The sequence below is a fragment of the Ostrea edulis genome, chromosome 3 (assembly GCF_947568905.1).
Source record: "Ostrea edulis chromosome 3, xbOstEdul1.1, whole genome shotgun sequence".
NCBI lineage: Eukaryota > Metazoa > Mollusca > Bivalvia > Ostreida > Ostreidae > Ostrea > Ostrea edulis.
The window spans coordinates 4,040,826-4,062,403 of NC_079166.1; the positions used below are offsets into that span (position 1 = coordinate 4,040,826).

Sequence of the window (21,578 nt, forward strand, 5' to 3'; positions counted from 1 at the left end):
TACATTCATTGTTTGCCTCTATACCTATTATCAAGATAAAACGACAAATCCTGAAGTACATATGAAATGCAAGATGTTGCTGAATGAAATTAACATAATCAATGCACTGATATGCTGATAATGTGCATCTGATCTGCTTAGTAAATCAACAACAACAAAAAACATGGAAAAAAGTTAGTCATACATAATTGGTTCATCTGACCTCAATTTACAGACGTTAATAAGAAACGTATAACGAAATATATAGTAAATGAATGTACTATGTTTGATAGAGTTTTTTTTTAAATTCCAATAGGCAAAACTTGTGTTGCATTTCTCAAAAGACCTACTTATACATTCTTAAGAATCAGAATTTATTTAAAGGCTTGTACATGAGAAGGAAACATCTTGCTCAACATCAACTCAACATATAAATACATCGACGGCGTTTTATCTATGGATGATATTTACTGATACCCATATGTAAGTTCGATATATCATAGTAAAAGTGAAATGATGAGACCCTACAAAATCTTCCATACCTGCTTCATACAGAGATATTTTATTGAACATAGACGTTAAAGACATAACTATTTTATGACAAACGGAATAATGCCAGCTTCTCCTTTGTCAATTTCAGAATTATTTAGAAAAGAAAGTATGCATTTTCGTGGATGTTGCGAGATGATCTTTGTGCGTCAGCCCATACATTCTTTTCTAAATAATTCTATATGTTTAACGAAATTTCGAAACCCACAGGGGGTTATCCTGCAACATACATAAGTGAAATTGAGAGAGCCTACGAATTAGGTCATTTCATTACGTCATATCAGATTCAGGAACGTGGTACATGTTTATTGCTGACGAAAATGAAAGATATGTCAAGAATTTTATTCTGATGCTGACAGATTATATCAATATGATCTGTTTTGCAAACACTAAACATCGTACAGGTGGAAGAGGGTCAACTTGGTCTTTACATCGCCATGTTTGTTAACACGTGCATCGATCTAGGAACGCAAGCGATTGTTTTTTATTGAATGTCAAATAATCAGTGATGAATGAATTTTCTTGTAACATGTATTGATACATTCCCATGATAGTGAAATGTAAATACTAATCTTCATCCTTAGGGGATTAGCAAGATATGAATTGTAACGTTAAAACAGTAGATTGGATCGCGGAAAGGGCAAAACACAATGTCAAATCACGTGGAAGGCAATAAATCGATATGATCTCAATAAGTAGGAATTTGTTTCTTGTGAAAATGTAAAACATTGTATGTATCAGTAATAATGAATAATCGTGCATGAATGTATTTGAGAATAATTTAAAATTATTTGCAACATGCAATTTAATTGCCTGGATACATTGATATTTTTAGTTTAAATGTTTAGTGTAATGTGGTACATTTTGTACAGGGACACGTCCCCTTCGCAAACCAAGACGGCACTATTTTCATGCATTGCAACACTGTTTAGTAATGAGGTCATCTATGGAATTGAAAATCAACGGAATTAAATTTGTATAATAAAATACCTTTGTTAGAAAAAAATATTCGTTTTTTCAAACAAAACTTACATTTTCCTGCATGACAAAACAAGGTAACAAATCAAAACATACTTTGGTATAGCGATACCATATGTTAAATGATGCTATATCATGTATTTTCAAATTTTGCTCCTTCATTACAAAATTTATTTTCACTTGGGAATTTGTTCGCATATCAAAGCATAAAATACGTCATGTCTTACGAAATGTACCAGACGATATAAGGTTACATCGATTGAAATGCATGCGGATCGCCAACAGGGAATTGCTTATATGTTTTACTTTTGGATTTAATTAGAGACAATGTTGTATGACATGATAAGATATAATGTAAATAGACGATTGTATACAATAAAAGTCATCATACCTTTCTATTAGGCCTATGCTAAAATGTTGTGTGATGTCAAATTTAAGCTTATTGGTATAGTGTTTGTTTTTATAACATGAAGAACTGTTTTGCTGATTATTTTCGAAATTATACTTCATATTGCCATGTAATATCAATGTGTTATATTTTGGTGGTATATCCGGATGAAAGGCAAATATAACAAACAGTGATCGATCTCATGACTCCCACAATGAATACAGAATGAAGAGTTTGGCAAACACAAACCACTTGATATACCAGAGAAGAGTGAGCATCCCCTGTGGACCCTTCATGGTCATACCCTTGTTTTAATCAAGTAAATGGAGTTATCCGTAGTCAGAATTAGTATACCAACATGACATAACAATCGGTTTGAAACACGTCAGACAGCAATGGATCCAATGATAGGCTGTATTGGCCAACTAAATTGTTATAACGACCATAGAATTTGCGAAATGCTAATTTTAAACAAGACTATTGCAACTCCTGCACCAACAACGTATTTCTCAGTAGCCTGTCTCTATTTAAAAACTAATCATACGCAGTATAAGTCCTTGCGTATATAACCAGTTTAAATATATAAACACCATGTAAAGGTGATAATGAAATGTTGTTATATAAATATGGGAAGTTGACGATGGAGAAGATGAAATCATCCTGTTTGTCGTAAAGTTGAGTTGTTAGTTTGTCGTTAGTATCTACTTTCGATAAAACATTTAAGTACAAAGCAAAAGTAAACAGATATACAATTTTAGACGAAATAAGTAAATTGAGACCTCTGTTGGTGGACTGTTAGTCCCCGAGGGTCTCTACAGCCCAGTAGCTAGGTTCTTCGTTACTAGCTTGAAAATACGGATGTATATTTAATTGCTGTTATAAAATGTAGAAATTCATTTCAAAATTAAGGATGATCTCCCTCATGCATAGCTCTTATCCTTAGATGAATTTGACTCTACTTTTTTGGCACTCTGTTTTTCCCTATAATAGCTCTAAAACTTCATTGTTATTTCGGATTTCAAACATTTCAGTTGAGCATCACTGAAGAGATATTTGTCGAAATGCGCATCTGGTGCGTCAAAATTGGTACCGTGTAAGTTTTACATTATGATCCCTGGGTCGAGGCATCTGCTGGTGGACTGTTAATCCCCGAGGGTCTCTACAGCCCAGTAGCTAAGTACTTCCTTACTAGTTTGAAAATACGGATGTATATATAATTGCTGTTATAAAATTTAGAAATTCATATCAAAATTAAGGATTATCTCCCTCACGAATAGCTCTTATCCTTAGACGAATTTGACTCCACTTTTTTGGCACGCTGTTTTTGGCTATATTTAGCTCTAAGACTTCATAGTTATTCGGATTTCAAACATTTCGGTTGAGCATCACTGAAGAGACATTATTTGTCGAAATGCGCATCTTGTGCATCAAAATTGGTACCGTATAAGTTTACATGGTAGTGAATTGGGAGTAGCGTTCGTGCATACCTAAAGAGCATGAGATAAGTGTTGTTTTATATGGTTTAAGAGATATACTTGTCTGACGAGAACAGTTGGTTATTTATCTTTATATCTTGTTTATTTACATCATCTACATATTGGCTCTGTATACATTCGAAAATAAGTCATGTATTTTTAATGAAGTTTGCTTTCATAGTTCGAGCTACACAGGCAAATGTACCTCATGTGAATATCACTTAAGATTCACATTGATTTCACGTAGAATTCAGGTGAATATTTAACATGAATTTTATGTTAATTGTTGTTCACGTGAAATTCATGTAAAATTTCTAACGTGAACAACTTTTCACGAGAAATTCTCATGAAATTTACTTGAATTTCACGTGAAAGGCAATTCACATAATCTTCGCGTGAGACACATTTGCAAGTGTAAGTGACTCCAAACTGAAAATGTTACTCTTATTATTTCCTTCCTTTTTGCTATTTCTAAAGTATGATTTAACGAGGCTTTCATTTTCGTCATATTTTATATGTTAGCTATGATTATGTTTGAGAATCGAGCCTAAGCCCCCTCTTCATGATGAGAGCGCCTATTCTGATTGATTCAATATTATTTCTCAAAACATGTAGGTGGTGGTACATATAGCCTAGAGACGTACATTGAAAAATGTTTTCTTATCTACAGATTAAGTTAAAAATAGGTACATGCAAAAGTACTTCATTTTAAGTCTGTATAACCATATATAAGTACGTGGAATACGACAAGTCGACATATATTATTGAAATTGTATCTGCAATCGGAACATGTTTGCAAAGTTAAATATTTGGACTCGGACATGAACAATCATATATAACCATAGCGTTGTTTCTATCCTTACAAAATTTCCTGATATCCTGTTGTATTATTGATGTCATGGACAGACACGTCAGTGCTTCTCCTAGACTGTCATGCATGGTTACTAGTAATGTTTGTTTTATAATATTGGTAGTTTAATAATGGACTTGGTAATTTCACTTTCTAAACACTTTAGACACCACAACTGTTGCTGTAATATAGCAAATGGTTTATGTGAGTGTGTCATACTCTATAAAGCTAATGTTAACCAATACAATAGTTTCTATGATGTTATCTGCAACATTTTATCTAGCTTCAAAACATGTGTGACAACAGATATACATCAGTTGTCACGCTGTCCTCATAACACACATGCATAATTATCATATTCCTTTAATTGAAACTCAGATAATTATGTGTCTCCGTAATGATATGATGCATCGGTTTACATATGTGTTTTAAACAAAGACTGATGAACATTTCGAATCAAGCAGTAGTGGTGTCCTCACAAACAAATTCCAAATATAAATATTTGTAAGTCCCTACACATGGATCTCCAAAAACATCGTTTGCTGCCTCCAACGAACATTCTCTACGTCCGTTACACATCAACATTGCTATTTTCTGAGTGTTAGATGTTTGACAGTTCAAATCAGTCATGAATTCAGGATCAACCGGACAAATGGTACTATTCTCAGTTCTTCCATAATTAGCGCTGAGGATGTGGATGGTCTCCGGATCAGGACATCGGAGGTAGGCAAGCTCATTCTCACAAACAATAATAATGGAACTACCTGAATAACAATACGAACACCATAATCAAACAATAGAGAAACAGGTAAAGATATAATTCACATCGCAACATTGTTTATGGTAACCAATTCCAAGGAAGATCATGACTTCATAGATATCATTTCCAGTTAATTCTGGAGTTCTGTTGATTTGTTGAAATACAATTCCAATTCAAAACCAGTTACGTAAATTGAGATAGAAACTGTAATACTAGTCCTTAATGTATCAATATTTCAAGAAATAGGAAATGTAATACCCGAACGCGAGCACACCACTATGCGTTTGTTCTACTAGATACACTTTTATTAATGCATACTATCTTGTTTTGTTATTCATAAATCTTCCTGAAAAGGGGTATCCACTACATGTTTTTCCCTTGTTTCGATTCTTGTGTGTGAAACAATTGACGTTATTCTTGGCACATAAAAATATTGTATAGGTATTTACTCTGATGGAATAAATACCAGTGTATGTGTGTGTGTACAAATTTCACTTGGATTTGATAGAACATTTGGAAATATCTTATTGGGAAATTGCAAATAAAAAACGTTTTAAAAATATACACTACATCGCATATAATGTTGAAAACAATTTCAAAAATAGGGACATTCTAATCATGTTGGTTGCGATTTTCTTTTTCTTGATAATAAAGAAAATGTAAGTTCATGTAAGCTATCACACAGTAAAGACCACGTATAATGCACGGGTTTAGTAATTCAAATCTATACCGGACTGCAGTTTTCACTTTCTTAAATGTTTTAAAAGCATTCTTACCTGTGCTGTAATTCGTAATAAAAAATAATAGCAATATTCCAATCAGGAAATTGTTTGCTTCCATTGTCTTTATTCCCTTAATACTAGCGTCATTCCTCTTGCTTGTCATGGGAGGCTGTTATATATGCATGTCAATCACGTGACACGCCTCGGTATTACGTCATAAAACTCTCTCTTTCCATTGAAAGTGTCTTTCTCTGGGAGTGTCACATTGAGTTAGATGTATGTGTATTTTTGCGATAAGATAAGGTTGAGAGACTAGGCAAATATAGAATTGTAATTTATTTAATTAATTTAAATGACAAATTATTGTATAAAAAATCATATAAAACAGTAAAATATATAAGAATTGTGACTAATAAAACATTCCAAAGTTCCACAATCCTAAAAAAAAAAATACATTATAAAACATAAATACCATATTATCACTAGAACAAACCTAAAGTTATCAGAAAAGATAATTTGGCAAACTGTCTACACAAAAAGTGTCAAAGATGGGATATCTTCCGCCATGGTCATTTATTTAACTAATAAATGACAAATTATTGTGCAAAAAATCATATAGAACACTTATAAATATAGCAAACTAAAAACACAATACTGCAATCTATGCTAAGGAATTGTTACTTATAAAACATTCCAAAAATGCCACAATTCTAACAAAACAGAAAAAAAAACTTAAAGTCATAACAGCAGATAATTTGGAAAATTGTATATACAAACAGTGTCAAAGATGGAGTATCTTTCACTAATTACAGTTTGCAAAATGCTAAAAGGCAATTCTGACAAGAATATACCTTAAAGGGAAGTGGGGTGTGTGGTAATAAAATCTTCCCAAAAATTTCCAAACACAATTGTAAACATCGAATTAAGAATGGCGATTGACGCTACCAAGTTGCTCATGTGCAAGTACCAAACATGATAGGTCGTATTCATATATAGTGGCGGTAATTAATTATGTGGCTTAATTTATGTGGGAGAAACCAAGGGTTCACTTAATAAAAGAATATCGGGGCACATATTTCAAATTAATAATGGTGGTAACCAACTTCTTTACAAGCATTTTAATGCACCGGACCACTCCATCTTGTCCATGAGGGTAAGGATTTTAGAAAAAAAAATACCATCACACAAACAATCCTACATTAAGCACCCCTTTTCGTAGACAACGAGAAAATCACTGGATCAGGACCCTAGGCACTGCATTTCCATATGGATGCAATGATATTGTATATGATGTGGGAAATTTGACTAGTCCACAAGGAAATAACGTTAATGTGATGGGACTCTTTCCCAATACCCAAAGACGAAAACGCAGTCACGGACATCGTTCATATAAAAGACCAAGTGTAAATGATGTCACGTTTGATTCACTTTTGCCTCACGTCAACAGACAATTGGGTCCACATCATATTCGTACAAAACTTTACTCTATTCCATTGAGGGTTTTGCATACGTTATTTGAAGAAGCTATGACTAGTCTATACTTGGATTTTTCAACACCTGAATATAGACTGAACTCTATGATTATGGATGTTGCCTACCACAGGCTCTATAAACCAGCACGGACCATGGATGATATTCCTTCCAAATCATGCCGTCAGTTCCTTAAGGTCAAATTTACAAACAAAGGAATATATACCGTCAACATAAGCAACATTCTTCGTCATAAAAGGGTTCAGTCGTGTATTGCAACTTATTTCAAGTTCAAGTCTACACCCTGTATTTCCTACAGCTATACTTCTACTATTGCATCCAAGCTTTTTAATTATAAACAAACTTTGCAGTGCTTAGATATAGACCATCTTATACGTAATCCACCAAAATGTTCTTGTTCTTCATCTTCTTTCAACTACAGTCCAACTGGACATGTCATTACTGGTGATGTTAATATAGTTGAAAATGAGGACCTCAAATCACTTATTCTTAAATGTCCTAAATACAGAGAACCTCGGTCTTTTAATTAGCGACAGAACTTCATCTCTATTATGAGTTCTGTCGAAGATTATGCCAGACGATGGGCTAAATATGAAAAACAAGAACTTGATACATTGTCAGAATGGGTTAAAAGCATAAGAGGGATATTAAAATCCCACATTAGACACATGAAAACAAAAGTACGTACCACCTATCCTTCTGTGTTTAGTAAACCAGAAGTGATAAAAGAATTAGATATGTTACATGAGGAATATGCTTTGGTTCCAGCTGACAAAGCTAGTAACAGCATTGTCTTTGTTTGTAAGGCTCATTATTACAACTGTATTTTAAACGAACTTGGCATTAATTCCACTTTTGGTAATCATACTTATACTTCAACTGCCCTTTCAAAAGACGAAATTCTTCAAAACCATGCTTCAGTTTTAGACACATTTAATATTCCAGTCAATGGGTCGAATGAATATGAGTTACTGTACCTATACTGGATTCCTAAACTACATAAAAACCCTTACAAACAAAGATACATTGCTGGATCCAGTAAGTGCTCTACCAAGCCCCTATCTTTGCTCCTCACGAAAATGTTAACAGCTGTGAAGGAGAAACTTCAAACTTACTGTGCGACCACATATGCCAGAAGTGGTGTTAATCAAATGTGGATTCTAAAAAATTCTAAAGAACTTTTAGTAAACATGAAATCACAGAATTTTTCCCAAATCAATAGCATTAAAACCTATGACTTTTCAACACTATACACGACCATTCCTCACGATAAATTAAAGACCAGACTTTTTGACATCATAAACAGTTGCTTCTTCAACAAAAACGGAAAACGGAAATATTCATATCTAGTGATCAGTCATTCAAAAACTTACTTTGTTAAACACCACTCTGATTCCACGCACAAGTACTCTGAAGTTGAAATAAAAAATATGCTACAGTTCCTCATTGACAATATCTTCGTGGTCTTTGGTGATCAGGTCTTCCAACAATCTGTTGGAATTCCCATGGGCACGAATTGTGCTCCTTTGTTAGCTGACCTGTTTTTATATTCATATGAAGCAGAATTTATTCAAAAACTTCTACGTGAGAAGAAAAAATATCTGGCTGTGACCTTCAATTCGACTTTTAGATATATCGATGACGTTTTGTCTATTAACAATGATAGCTTTCATTCATATGTCGATTTGATATATCCCTGTGAGCTCGAAATAAAGGACACCATAAAGTCGTCCACTTCTGCTTCATACTTAAATATTTTATTGAAAGTAGACATTAACGGCAAACTAACAACTCAACTGTATGACAAACGGAATGATTTCAGCTTCTCCATCGTCAATTTCCCACATTTATGTAGTAATATTCCATTATCACCTGTATATGGTGTTTATACATCTCAACTGATTCGATATGCAAGAGCTTGTTCTGGGTATAGTCAGTTTTTAAATCGAGGTAAGCTACTGACAAACAAGTTGATGGTACAGGGATTTCAACAGTCTCGATTGAAGTAAGCATTTCGCAAATTCTATGGTCGTTATAACGATCTAGTTCGTGAATAAAACCTCGCATTGGGTCAAATGCTGTTAGACGTGTTTCATACCGATTGTTAAGCCGTTCTTGGCACACTGATTTTGACTGAGGATAACTCCGTTTACCTGATCAGGATATGGGGCTCACGGCGGGTGTGACCGGTCAAAAGGGGGATGCTTACTCCTCCTAGGCACCTGATCCCACCTCTGGTGTGTCCAGGGGTCCGTGTTTGCCCAACTATCTATTTTGTATTGCTTGTAGGAGTTATGAGATTGATCACTGTTCGTTATCTTCACCTTGCATGAATACAATATCCAAAAAAAAAAAATGTTTTATGTTCATTAATATGTATGTTAAATTCAAAAGTTAAGAATAAAATTAGAAATGGAGAATTTATTAAAAAGTCAAAATTAGGAAACCTATAAATGACATTAGAAGTGAAATTTTTACATTGATATCATCCAGCCAATGTTGACAAAATATTGGTGTCTTGATACACATTATAAATATAACGATCTGTTCCCAGTGCCACCAGGTAGTATGCCACTTGCTGACTTCTATCCTGGGCCTCGAGCTTGTCCTTGTCTATTTGTATCCCTGTGCTACCTTTTCAAAGAAAGGTTTTGTACCTTTAGTGAAAGTGTTTTAATCATATCATGAAAATTGATACGGAGGTTTATAAAGGTACAAGTTCTCTTGGCAATCTCTGTAAACGGCAGGTGCGACGTGTTAAAAGGGGATGCCTACTCTCACATGCATCTTATTGCACCTATGGTATGTTCAAGGTCCGTTTTGCCTTTCTCCTAATTTCGTATACATTTATAGGATTTACAAGATTGTTTACTTTTTGTCATCTTCACTCTTCGTTCAACCAATGCCGATCCAGAGGATCTATCTTTGGTTGCAGCAGTGCGATACGAGTGCGTTATTCACTGTGCTATCATGACAGTGTGATTTGAAGATGATGCATTGTAATTAATTTATAAGAATGAAAGTTTTCGAAGCCTCGAATTTGTTGTTTGGGTTTTTCTCAATGATGATAACTGAAACCCTAAAAGACTATGTTGGATATGCTAAAAAGCGAAATTAGATCATATTATTCACTATTGTACATGTCTCTAGTAAAATTAGTGGTATTATATGAGTTATGAGATTGATCACTGTTCGTTATCGTCGTTTTGCATATATATGACACGTTAATCAAGCATTGTAAATGAACATTCCAATAAGTTTATCTATCAAAAAACGGAAACTGACATTTAAAATAATCGTTACCACAGTAGTATACACTTCATATTTCATAAAAACCATTTGACATATATATGAAAATCTTTGTTACTCATGCTAGGCACCTACTCCTACATCTTGGTATATAAAGGGTCCGTGTTCGCCCAACTTTCTATGTTGTATCATGGTAGGCACCTAATCCTACATCTTGGTATATAAAGGGTCCGTGTTCGCCCAACTCTTTATGTTGTATTCCTAATAGAAGTTTTGCGATTGACCACTATTTATTATCTTATTTTAAGTTTGCGATTGACCACTATTTATTATCTTATTTTTCAATGTGTTTTTCATAAATACGAGTTAGGACCAGGATAAGAACTATAAATTTGATATTTGCTTCCCTCAGTTTACAGTGTAATATATGACAGCTAAGAAAGAGTAAGTGCGTATCTATATTTGTATATTTCACTAAATTATCTGCTTCTGTGCTATCAACGACTACACTGTTAATCATTTTCAAACCTACCCTTCATACTGTCATGTAATATCCATGTATGTTACTTTTTGTAGTTTACCGGGATGCAAAATACTGGTAGAAATTGGTAGACTGAATATGCTAGTAGTAAAATTGTGATTAATCCTCATGCCACGAAATGCATACAAATCTATGGATGTAACATCTAAAAGGCCACAACATGATACATGTAATTATGTAAGTCCAAAATCTCAAAGTCTTATTATTTTTTGTCTTTGGATATTTCTGAACAAAGCTAATCCGTGGTGCATTATATTTGAAGGATGATTTAACATTGATAACGTCCGGTACTGTGTATACAGTATGGCTCCACTTACATAATACTGCTAATTTGTTTTTATCAGTGACATGATTTATTTACCATTTTTATATTGCACGTTTTGGAGTTGACTATAATATCCCAATCATTTGCTTAGTTGTTTATGTTGATCAAATTAAATCTCTCTGTAATTTGTGTTTTGTGATACTCTTGCTTAAGCACTCCATCTACATGTGTCTGTGGCAACTGATCATTAGAGTATGCGATTTATAATTTGCAGTGCAAACATCTAAAAATATATCGAAATAGATCAGTAATTATATTTTCTATTTACCTGTGTATAGCATTGTAATCTGTCGCGGTGATGTAGATGTTTTCATTGAATTGCACATATGGTGTATCTGCTTGAATGATTTTCGAAAGTTTTGATTTCAAATAAAGGATTCAATGGTGCAATATTACAGAATTTATCCGATGTAGATAGATGAGTGGTGTGTGAACTGATTTGTAAATCGCATTTCATCACATACACTTCATGGCTTTAATGTTTTACTAAGCGGCATTCATCCTTCAATTTGTCAATCCATCAAGATATGTATTGCTTTCCATTGATACTTGATATTCTGTTTTCATTATCAGGGATAAACAAGAAAGCAAATTTAATAACGTTTCAGAATTCTTCACTGTGTTAGGTACGCGAGAACTTCTGATGAAATTAAGACGCAGACATTAGGATTGAAATTGAACGTAACAGTGACACGTATTCAGTCGATAAATGAGTGGATAAGTACTAAAAAACAGATTTTAACAGATAGAATAAATTTAACGATGGTATCTAAAGTATATTCATTCAAAGCTAAAACATATGCTACATAATAAAATATTATCCATCTCCCCATCTTTCGGATGACTATAAAGCCTGAATGCAATTTCGATTGCAACAGCAATATTTTGTAAACAAAGTGCTAAGGAAATCGACTTAAATTATCACATTATGTTTTATGTCTGAATACAGAATCATTGTCTGTCGTAGTTCAAATTTTAATGAACCTTGATAAAAGCACAATACGTCTGCCCACGAAAACAGATGGTTACACGCAGGAAATTCAAATTAGCTGGGTATTATACGACATTTAAAGTGTAGCCCTTTGATACAATTCAGACAGTCTAGAAAATTGCTAATACAGTACAAAACACAGAAAAATATCCAAACAACGGTATGGTCAACAATCATAAATGACCATTTTGAATTAATGCAACTCATTCACAACACACACACACACACACACACACACACACACACACACACACACACACACGCATTCAAACTCTACACAGACACAAGCACAAACACGCATACAAATCGATCACAAACGACATTAAGTTATATACAAAAAACACAGTTTAAGCAGAATGATAATGCACCAAAATGTTGATAAATCAGTATATGTACCTACATCTCCAAATAATGTTTCTTTTGAGGACTGATTTTTTTTCGCAGATCAATGTAAAAAAGAACGACAAAAGAAAGAAGAAACATCGGAATAACACTACCTGCATTTTAATTATATCGCCTAGATTTTTTTTTAAAGACCGAGAAAATAAGCACCGCCTTCAAATTTACCCGGTCTGTGAACCCATGTCAGTCAGGAGAAATTAAGCTTCAGATTGGATGCTAGAAATTGATGGACATTTGGTTACTAGTCTTTGTGTATACCTTATCTATCTAATTTGGCGATCGAGGCGTCCATGCAATCTTTTGATGCTTACCGCGTAAACCAGCTCGATAGGGAAATCGTTTTGGTTTTTTCATGTAGAGATAGTCACACAATAATAGTAAATTTTGCATACAGTTACATATATTGTAATAGAATATAGTAGGTTATGCTTAGGAATGGGTACGATTGATAATAATTGATTGTTGAATACATTTTACACGGACATCGATTTTTTGCTAAACAGATTAATTATGAGTAAATACATTGTACATTAGTGAAATCTTGTTTACACTCAGTTGAAAATTTATAAGCGTAATTTTCCCATCGAAGCATTGCACAAAGTTCAACTAATCGTAAGAGAAATTAGCCGCTATGAGGGCTATTTCTTGCGTATAATGGTTGGAATTGGGATCCAGAGGAAGAACAAATTCTTCGTCTAGACCAGTTATGGAAGGAACTGTCGGAAAATACGAATGTCCTGTTTTTGTAGGCCATGCGTTATGGAGGTGAACGGAAAAAAAGTCACAGGAAAAGATGTCACTGGAAATAAAGTCACAATCTGGGTAGGAAAAAAAGTCACAGGAAAATAAGTTACAGGAAAAAAAGTCACAGGAAAAAAAGTCACAATATGTATAAGAGTATGACCACTAACATATTTTTTCCTTCATCCTATGTATGGCTTCAAAGATTGTAAATTCATGCCATTTTGTCTACTTATACAGGAAATACACTGTCTAGAAAAGGGGAAAGGTGCCTTGTGAAGCCACTAATTAATCTCAACAGTCCCTTCAACAACTGTTGTAAATACTTAAAAGTTAATTACTTTTTATTGGGGTTATTTGCTTGTTTTAACATTAAAATATATAAACTCTGTTGCAAATGATTGAAAAAACATGGAATCTTATAACTTTGAATCAAATATAAGTACAACTTTTCTCCTTATATAATTGACTTTTTACTATATATACATGTAGTTTTCTTTCAAAATATATATACTGTGACTTTCTCCCCCTTTGTATATGTGACCCTTTTCTATCAAAATATATACTATGAAATTTTCCCTATACATATAATATAATATAGATTGTGACTTTTTTATACAAAATATATATTGTGACTTTTTTATACAAAATATATATTGTGACTTTTTTTCCTACATCTATGTGATTTTTATACAAAATGTATATTGTGACTTTTTTTTCCTGTGACTGGCAGTCAAACATCGTCGGATACTGGCAGTCAAATGGATACAAGAAAACTTTGAATATAAAAGAATATGCTGCCTAAGTTTTCAATAGCTAACATTCTCATTTATATAAAATAAATGTATCGAGCTTTAATTCTTACGTTTGATTCAATAGATTTAATCGTCAATGTTTCGATTTACGCGCACAAGAAAAATGACTATCATGAATTTTTCAATCTTACAAAAAACGCACAGGTAATGCAGGTAACACAGATAACATCCTGTGTATTTGGGACGGTATATACAAGCTAGCAGGGTTTCCTCGGACTCGGGTCTTCACACCTGCCTTAAATTAGCTCCGCCCCGCACTTAACTTACCTGAGGAAAACCGACCGGTTGAAAAACTTGTTCTTTAACACTTGTCTAACTGCATGTACTTACTTAAAAGACAATGAATATGTCTTAGTTTCTAATAATTCTTGTGTCCGTTTTCAAATGGCTTCTTAAATATTCATACATGCACATGCTTCATATGATACAAATCAATAAAAGGACATGGTCGCTTCATTTTTATTATTATTATTATTTTTTTTTTTACATTTTCCACAATTATGGGCCTGCGTGGAACAAATAATTATTTTTATAAAAACATTACTACTACTACTACTACATGTACTACTACAACTGTAATTATTATTAATGCTATTACTATTATTCTTGTTACTGCTATTTTCATTATTATTGTTATTATATTCAACTATCATTATTATTGGTAGTATTATTATCACTGGTAATTGTCGTAGTACTTCTACTTCCACTACGGTCACTCCGTAAACCGCTACCTTTAGTATCTGCTTAGAGACATGTGCTAGCTAAGTCGCTTCTGGAACGAAAACACAATGACCTATATTTCATTATAGTAAAGAAAGATGACTTGTCACCTTGAATACTTAATTTACTAAAATATAGAAATTGGGACTATTACTAACTTCGAAGAGAAATTCGTTGATACTTTGATTTACGATGCAAACATATTGATAATTTGGATCACTTGAGTGAAGTATGTCATTATGTCGGTTTGTGTTGATATTTTGATAATATATAGAACTTGGCCACAAGTAACCCTCCCACATACCCCAGACAAATGTTCTCTATGTGTTATATGTATTCTATATGAAATCATTTTGATGTCAAAATCTTTTTCCTGGAAACATTTGTTCCTCTATTTGGATGAAACACACACCATTTTCTTTAAAAATATCAGAAGTAACTGTCATAATAAAAAAATCAGTACGATGAAATATTGCAGAGAGATATATTATTTTATACATAATGCTATTTTCATTCGAAAATCACAAATACTTATATAAAGGATAAATGCTTCGTGTTATATATTTTGAATAGGTTATGATACATCTATTCGGAAATTATTAAATGATACTGTGAATACTTCTGATATCAATGCTTTTTCTTTAACCAACATTTTTCAAGAAATAAGTACAGGAATTTTGTTTTGAAAATATGTGGCTTTGTATGAAATACATGGATACTATTTTCGTTAGGATCGTGCTAATGGTCAAATTACTGGTAGAACAAACACCTCAGCGCGGACCTCTGAGGAATCTTAACATTAACTCTCTATTCAATGAAGTTAAAAAAAATACGGTGTAATTATGTACAGAAAAAGAGAGGGATCAATATACTGATCTAGATTGCATCCTAATTTTCTACTTATTATATAACAATCTAATATACTCTTATATTTTTGTTAGAGCTTGCCGTAAATATATCAGTTGCGATACGAAATTTGTAGAACTAGAAATCAAATGCTAATGCATGCAGTGCTTATATTGACATAGAGAAACCTTTTTAAATCAAAACTGATATCATTACCAACATATATTGAATTCAACTTGCTGATGTATGTGTGTGTGTGTGTGTGTGTGTGTGTGTGTGTGTGTGTTACAAGTCATATAAATTATCCTTACCTCCTTCTTTTGTCTTTGTCAGCACGTAACTGAAATTTCTGTTTTCAAGATATGTAGGACGTGGTCTTCTCACGTATATTTCTTTCCATACAATTCTGACACAATGAGCATAATTGCGTTCCACGACTAAGCGTACTATATAAAGTACAAAGGAAAGCCACAATGACATAGAATCAAAATGAGTGCAAAATATAGATAAAGTAGTCTTGTATCGAACCGTGATTCTTTTGGGTTTTTTTATAACGGAAATTATTAGCATTCAACTCCTACGTATTGGAATTTGAAATATTTTATTGACAGCGTCAGTACATGCAATTTGAAATCTTTTCATATCCTCTAACATGAACTTGGCTACAATTGTACGTTGTTGCGATCGATTTGATTTAGTAAGAGTTATCAGCCCTTCGCCACGGTGCAAAGTCTTAAAACCTTGCATGCACTTAGGTAGAAGAGGGTTAAACAATAAACAGACTATGATAAACGAATATTCAAACTATGAGCCCAGTCATAATTCGTGAGATTACAAAATGTATTAATGGTATAGTTGATAAATTTCTTTCCTGAGAACAACAACTTATTATTTCAAATACAAATGGGTCCTATACACTCAAAATTTCCCTTCATGAAGAAACTGGAGGTAGGCAAAATACAAGGGGCTAGCAAAGATATTGTTTATCTAGAAAGCGTCAAATTGCAAAACCAATCAACTGTTTAAACACGTTATTTAGTCAATGGGTTCCCGTTAAATGAATAATGGACGATCACTACACTATCAGAAATAGGGAATAACCCATAGTTATTATTCAAATGATCCCCTGAAGTGTATCTAAACCAGTTCGCTTTAAAAATAAATAATTATATAATAAACACATTTGCTGTCATTCCCAATAACGTGTTGTAAATATATATATTTAACAACTTGAATCAACAAGAAGAATTCTGTGAGGCATGTAAAGTGCAGTTGAAAGCAAATTACTACACTAGAAATATTCAGCATTGATATGATTTCTATTATGTTTAAAACACGCAATTAAGATGTGAAAAATAAGTTACGCTTACTCTTTAAATTTTATGAAAGAAATTATCATATTGCCTGTTTCATCATGCAAACTTACCTTTTAACCATTGTTTACCCAAATCCTTTTAAGTGTTTATTCCAAACTGTTCATTTTTAAATTGACTTTATTACAATGGACAAAATAGCAATTTTACATGTGAACATTGCTATTCCTTTTAAAGTTATATGTATATTCTTAAGCGCTTTTAACTTCAAATTTTTAGCTCTAGTATTTATTGAGTAATGTTTATGCTCTTATGTCCATAATTGTTTTATGTACAGCGCTTTAGAGTAATTTTATATTGTATTTAGCGCTTTATAAATTTTGTATAATAATAATAATAGACGGTGCTTTCAATATGTTTATCATACATCTATTTTTTTGAAGTACATATAAACCTTAGATCAGAAGACTTCAAGTAGACCTATACTCGGCCTACGTCGCAATCAAATGTAAATGCGGAACCACGCTTCCGTTTTCCGCAATGTGATATCTTAACGATATTCATTTGATTTTTACATGGCGATACAAGATATGAATATCCGGTATCAATTCCTTCCTGGGTGTTCTTAAGTTGAGATTTTGTGGTGTTTAATTTAAATGGGGGAAATAGAGATGATTATAGCATTAGAAAAAATCCGGTTGAAGAACAAACAACATTTTTGTGGATGAGGGTCTGTACCAATTAAATTGTACATGTCCTTGAGGCATTCAGTGTATTTTGACTATTCATGTATGTAAAAGATTTACTATGATCCAAATGTTCAACATATGGAAGTGCGGGGCATCATAAAGTGGGGGAGACAGATGGGAAAGGGGAAGGTCAGACCAATTCAGGTTTCCACGAGCATCATGATAATATTTGTGAGGATCCGGGTTAGAATAGGTTCCAAATTATCATCAACAAATACATGGTACGTTCGTGTAAAAAGAAAAGTTCACATTTTGCTGCTCCAGTAACCACAGATATCGTAGTTGTGTTTACCGCAGTCTATCTATTACTGAAAATAAATGTTTATTTTGTAAAGGCAATTTTTTCATGATTTAATCCATTTAAGGCCGATTATAGATCTACCTTAACAGCAGAAATTCAGTTTGTAGAAATTGTGGTAGTTTGATTCCTTTTACAAAATGTTCCACTTGCTTGAATTGTATATTTTACATTGATACACAATATCATATTCAATACACTACAAAATCTATTCATTGTACAATGTACAGTTGCTTTATATAACATATCAATCTATGCTTTAACATTCAAAACTGTACTGATGGTAACCATTTTAGATGCAGACAATGTACGGATATTATATACCTATTGATATCATTGGAAAAGAAATGAAGGTCGTTGCACGACGTACAAAGTTCTATGAAACACAATTAATGTTTCGTGTTCAACTAATTTAATCTAGAAATAACTAATTTAATCTAGAAATGGTCGGTTGAACCCACTTACCGTCGATATTGCCTTCATAAAAGACAATGCTGACATAAAAAAATATTTTCGATCTTTATCTTTTATTCCAAAGTGTTTACAATATATCCAAATGGGCCAAAACATCGTAGTGGTGCAAACAGATACATGCATATCATAAGCATAATTCAATTATCGTGATTTTATGGATTTACTTCAATAGTAACCTTCATGTAATCAAAACAAAAATAGATTCAATGCAATATCTCGAATAGTATTTTCATAAGAAATGCTATCTGAAACATGATCGAACATTTGCCTCAATATAGATAAAACTGCGAAAATAAATGTACCATACATGCTTGTGTATATGTGTTGTGGGGATAAAAGTTTACTCTAGAGTATATTCCCGACTTGTAGCTGCTGACTATTGCAGGGTTTTCGTCTTAACGCACAACTCGTGACTTTCGGTGATATAATCAATGCGTTCATGTCGGTATAATATGACTTTGATTTTGTTTTAATGTGACTTTGATTTAGTTTTTAAGGCTCACTACAACCACTGTATAGTAAATGAATGTGTTCCTGATCAAACGTTTGGTTATTAAACTTATAGTCCATGTTATCTGTTAAGTTGAAATTCATTTTGTAAATTCTATAGTCGTTATAACGATTGTCTTTGCCAATACAACCTATCATTAGGTCAAATACTGTCTGACGTGTTTCATCCCGATTGTTAGGTCGTTTTGACACACTGATTTTGACTACGGATAACTCCGTTTACCTGATCAATACATAGGGCTCACGTCGGGTGTGACCGGTCGACAGGGAATGTTTACTCTGGTATCTCCAGGCTTCATGTTTACCCAACTCTCTATTTTGTATTGCGTGTAGGAGTTGTGAGATTGATCACTGTTCTTTATCTTCATCTTTCATTAAGGAATAGTCTGAAAGCTAAATCTTAATCATCTTGTTGGATGACTATCGATATCTTATGTGGGTTTTTTTTTGGAATGGGTGCGATATAGAAAGGTGAAGATAAGGAATAGTGATCAATCTCATAACTCCTACAAGCAATACAAAATAGATAGTTGGGCAAACACGGACCCCTGAACACAGCAGAGGTGGGATCAGGTGCCTAGGAGAAGTAAGCATCCCCTATCGACCGTTCACACCCGCCGTGAGCCCTATATCCTGATCAGGTAAACGGAGTTATCCGCAGTCAAAATCAGTGTGCCAAGAACGGCTTAGCAATCGGTATGAAACACATCAGACAGCATTTGACCTAATGATATGTTGCATTGACTAACTATATCGTTATAACGACCATAGGATTTGCGAAATGCTGACTTCAATCGAGACTGTTGGAACCCCTGTACCATCAACTTGATTGTCAGTAGCTTATCTCGATTTAAAAACTGACTATACGCAATACAAGCTCTTGCATATCGAATCAGTGAGATATATAAACACCATATACAGGTGATAATGGAATATTGTTGCATAAATATGGAACGTTGACGATGGAGAAGCTGAAATAACCCTCTTTGTCGTTCAGTTGAATTGTCAGTTTGCCGTTAATGTGTACTTTCAATAAAATATCTAAGTATGAAGCAGAAGTGGACGGCAGAAGTAAGGCGCAATACGTGGTTATATATTTCTGCATGTAAAACAACTACCTTGTACGCAATTTTAGTCAATATGTAATTCTTAACATTAGTGTACAACCTTTATTTCATCACACCCTGATAAGGCATCAGATATTTTGTATTGCTTGTAGGAGTTATGAGATTGATCACTGTTCGTTATCTTCACCTTGCATATTCATCATTTGCAGTCCTTTTATTTCCCTCATATGTATAATATTTTATTTCATTATAAATGATACATCATGTGATCTAAATGACTAATCGTGCAAATTGTTTTGAAAAATGCAGATTTGTGTCATCATGTTTATTTTGATACATCACCAATCAAACATCTTTACGTAAAGAAATTTAAAAACAATTTCGTTGAAGATATTGGAATTTTAATTTCAAAACGTTTAAACATATTGATATATCTTATGCACATTTTTGTTTACATATCTAGTTATCCTAACAGAAAAGTTCAATATTTTCAATCATTTGTGATTGCTGATCTCTCATTTAAATCGATACTTTTTTACATATAAACACAAGTAAATTCCACATTCAAGTACTTGTAAGTTCCAACGCATGGATCTCCAAAAATATCATTCGTTGCTTCCAAGAGACATTGCCTTTTTAGGTGACACTTTTTCTCTACTTCTTCTTTTGATTTAGATGACCGACAGTCCAAATCATTCATCAAATGGGAGGCTGCTGGACATATTGCGCTATTCTCTGTCCGTCCATAGTTTGCCATTTTGATATCAACAACCGCCCCAACGGGACATCGTAGGTAGGCGTTGTAATTTTCACAAATTGTTACAATTTCTTGTCCTGCATCACAATATAAACGCCATGATTAGTATAAGTATAAGATAGACGAGAAAAAAATAATACCGTGATGTATAGAGAAAAAGCATGAGTTGAATGTATGTTGGGATTCAAAGTGTTCTAATGCATTCCCTTTTCGAATGTAGATATTTATTTCAAAATTACAGATTTTCTCCCTCATGCATATCTCTTATCCTTGGACGAATTTGGCTCCAGTTTTTGGCACTCTAGTTTTTCTTTTAGCTCCTACAAGTTTGTGTTTATTTAAATTTCCCAAACTTTTGGCTTGAGCACCACTGAAGAGATATTGTTTGTCGAAATATGCATCTGGTGCATCAAAATTGGTAGCGTATAAGTTTTACAATACAACTGTCTTTCAACATACATTCCAGGCAATATATAAGGATAACGTTATAAAAATTAGAATAAGGTTTCTTATTACTTCCCTTACCTGAAAGAGGATCCGATATTGATATGATTACCAATATAACCGACCAATAATTCTCTATATTCA

The 21,578-nt window shown here is 33.3% G+C and overlaps 1 protein-coding gene across 1 annotated transcript; it reads right to left on the minus strand.

The window, feature by feature from the left end:
• Window positions 1–4,564: 4,564 nt before the first annotated feature.
• On the minus strand, window positions 4,565–21,578 carry LOC125677023 (L-rhamnose-binding lectin CSL3-like). The gene is made up of 5 exons (XM_056158980.1): window positions 21,516–21,578; window positions 20,773–21,067; window positions 18,648–18,676; window positions 16,134–16,268; window positions 4,565–4,983 (listed from the first exon to the last, which is right to left on the minus strand). The coding sequence occupies exons 2-5, from the start codon at window positions 20,988–20,990 to the stop codon at window positions 4,676–4,678; spliced, it is 690 nt and encodes a 229-aa protein (XP_056014955.1). The 5' UTR covers window positions 20,991–21,067; window positions 21,516–21,578; the 3' UTR covers window positions 4,565–4,675.

Excerpts from the sequence above, each read along its gene's own strand:
- LOC125677023 (XM_056158980.1), bottom strand. The coding sequence starts at position 20,990 with ATGGCAAACTATGGACGGACAGAGAATAGCGCAATATGTCCAGCAGCC. Across the intron at positions 18,677-20,772 it reads GAATTTACTTGTGTTTATAT|CATTGTCTTTTATGAAGGCA; the intron begins GTAAAAAAGTAT and ends TTTTTATGTCAG. Across the intron at positions 16,269-18,647 it reads TTATGAAGGCAATATCGACG|TACGCTTAGTCGTGGAACGC; the intron begins GTAAGTGGGTTC and ends TACTTTATATAG.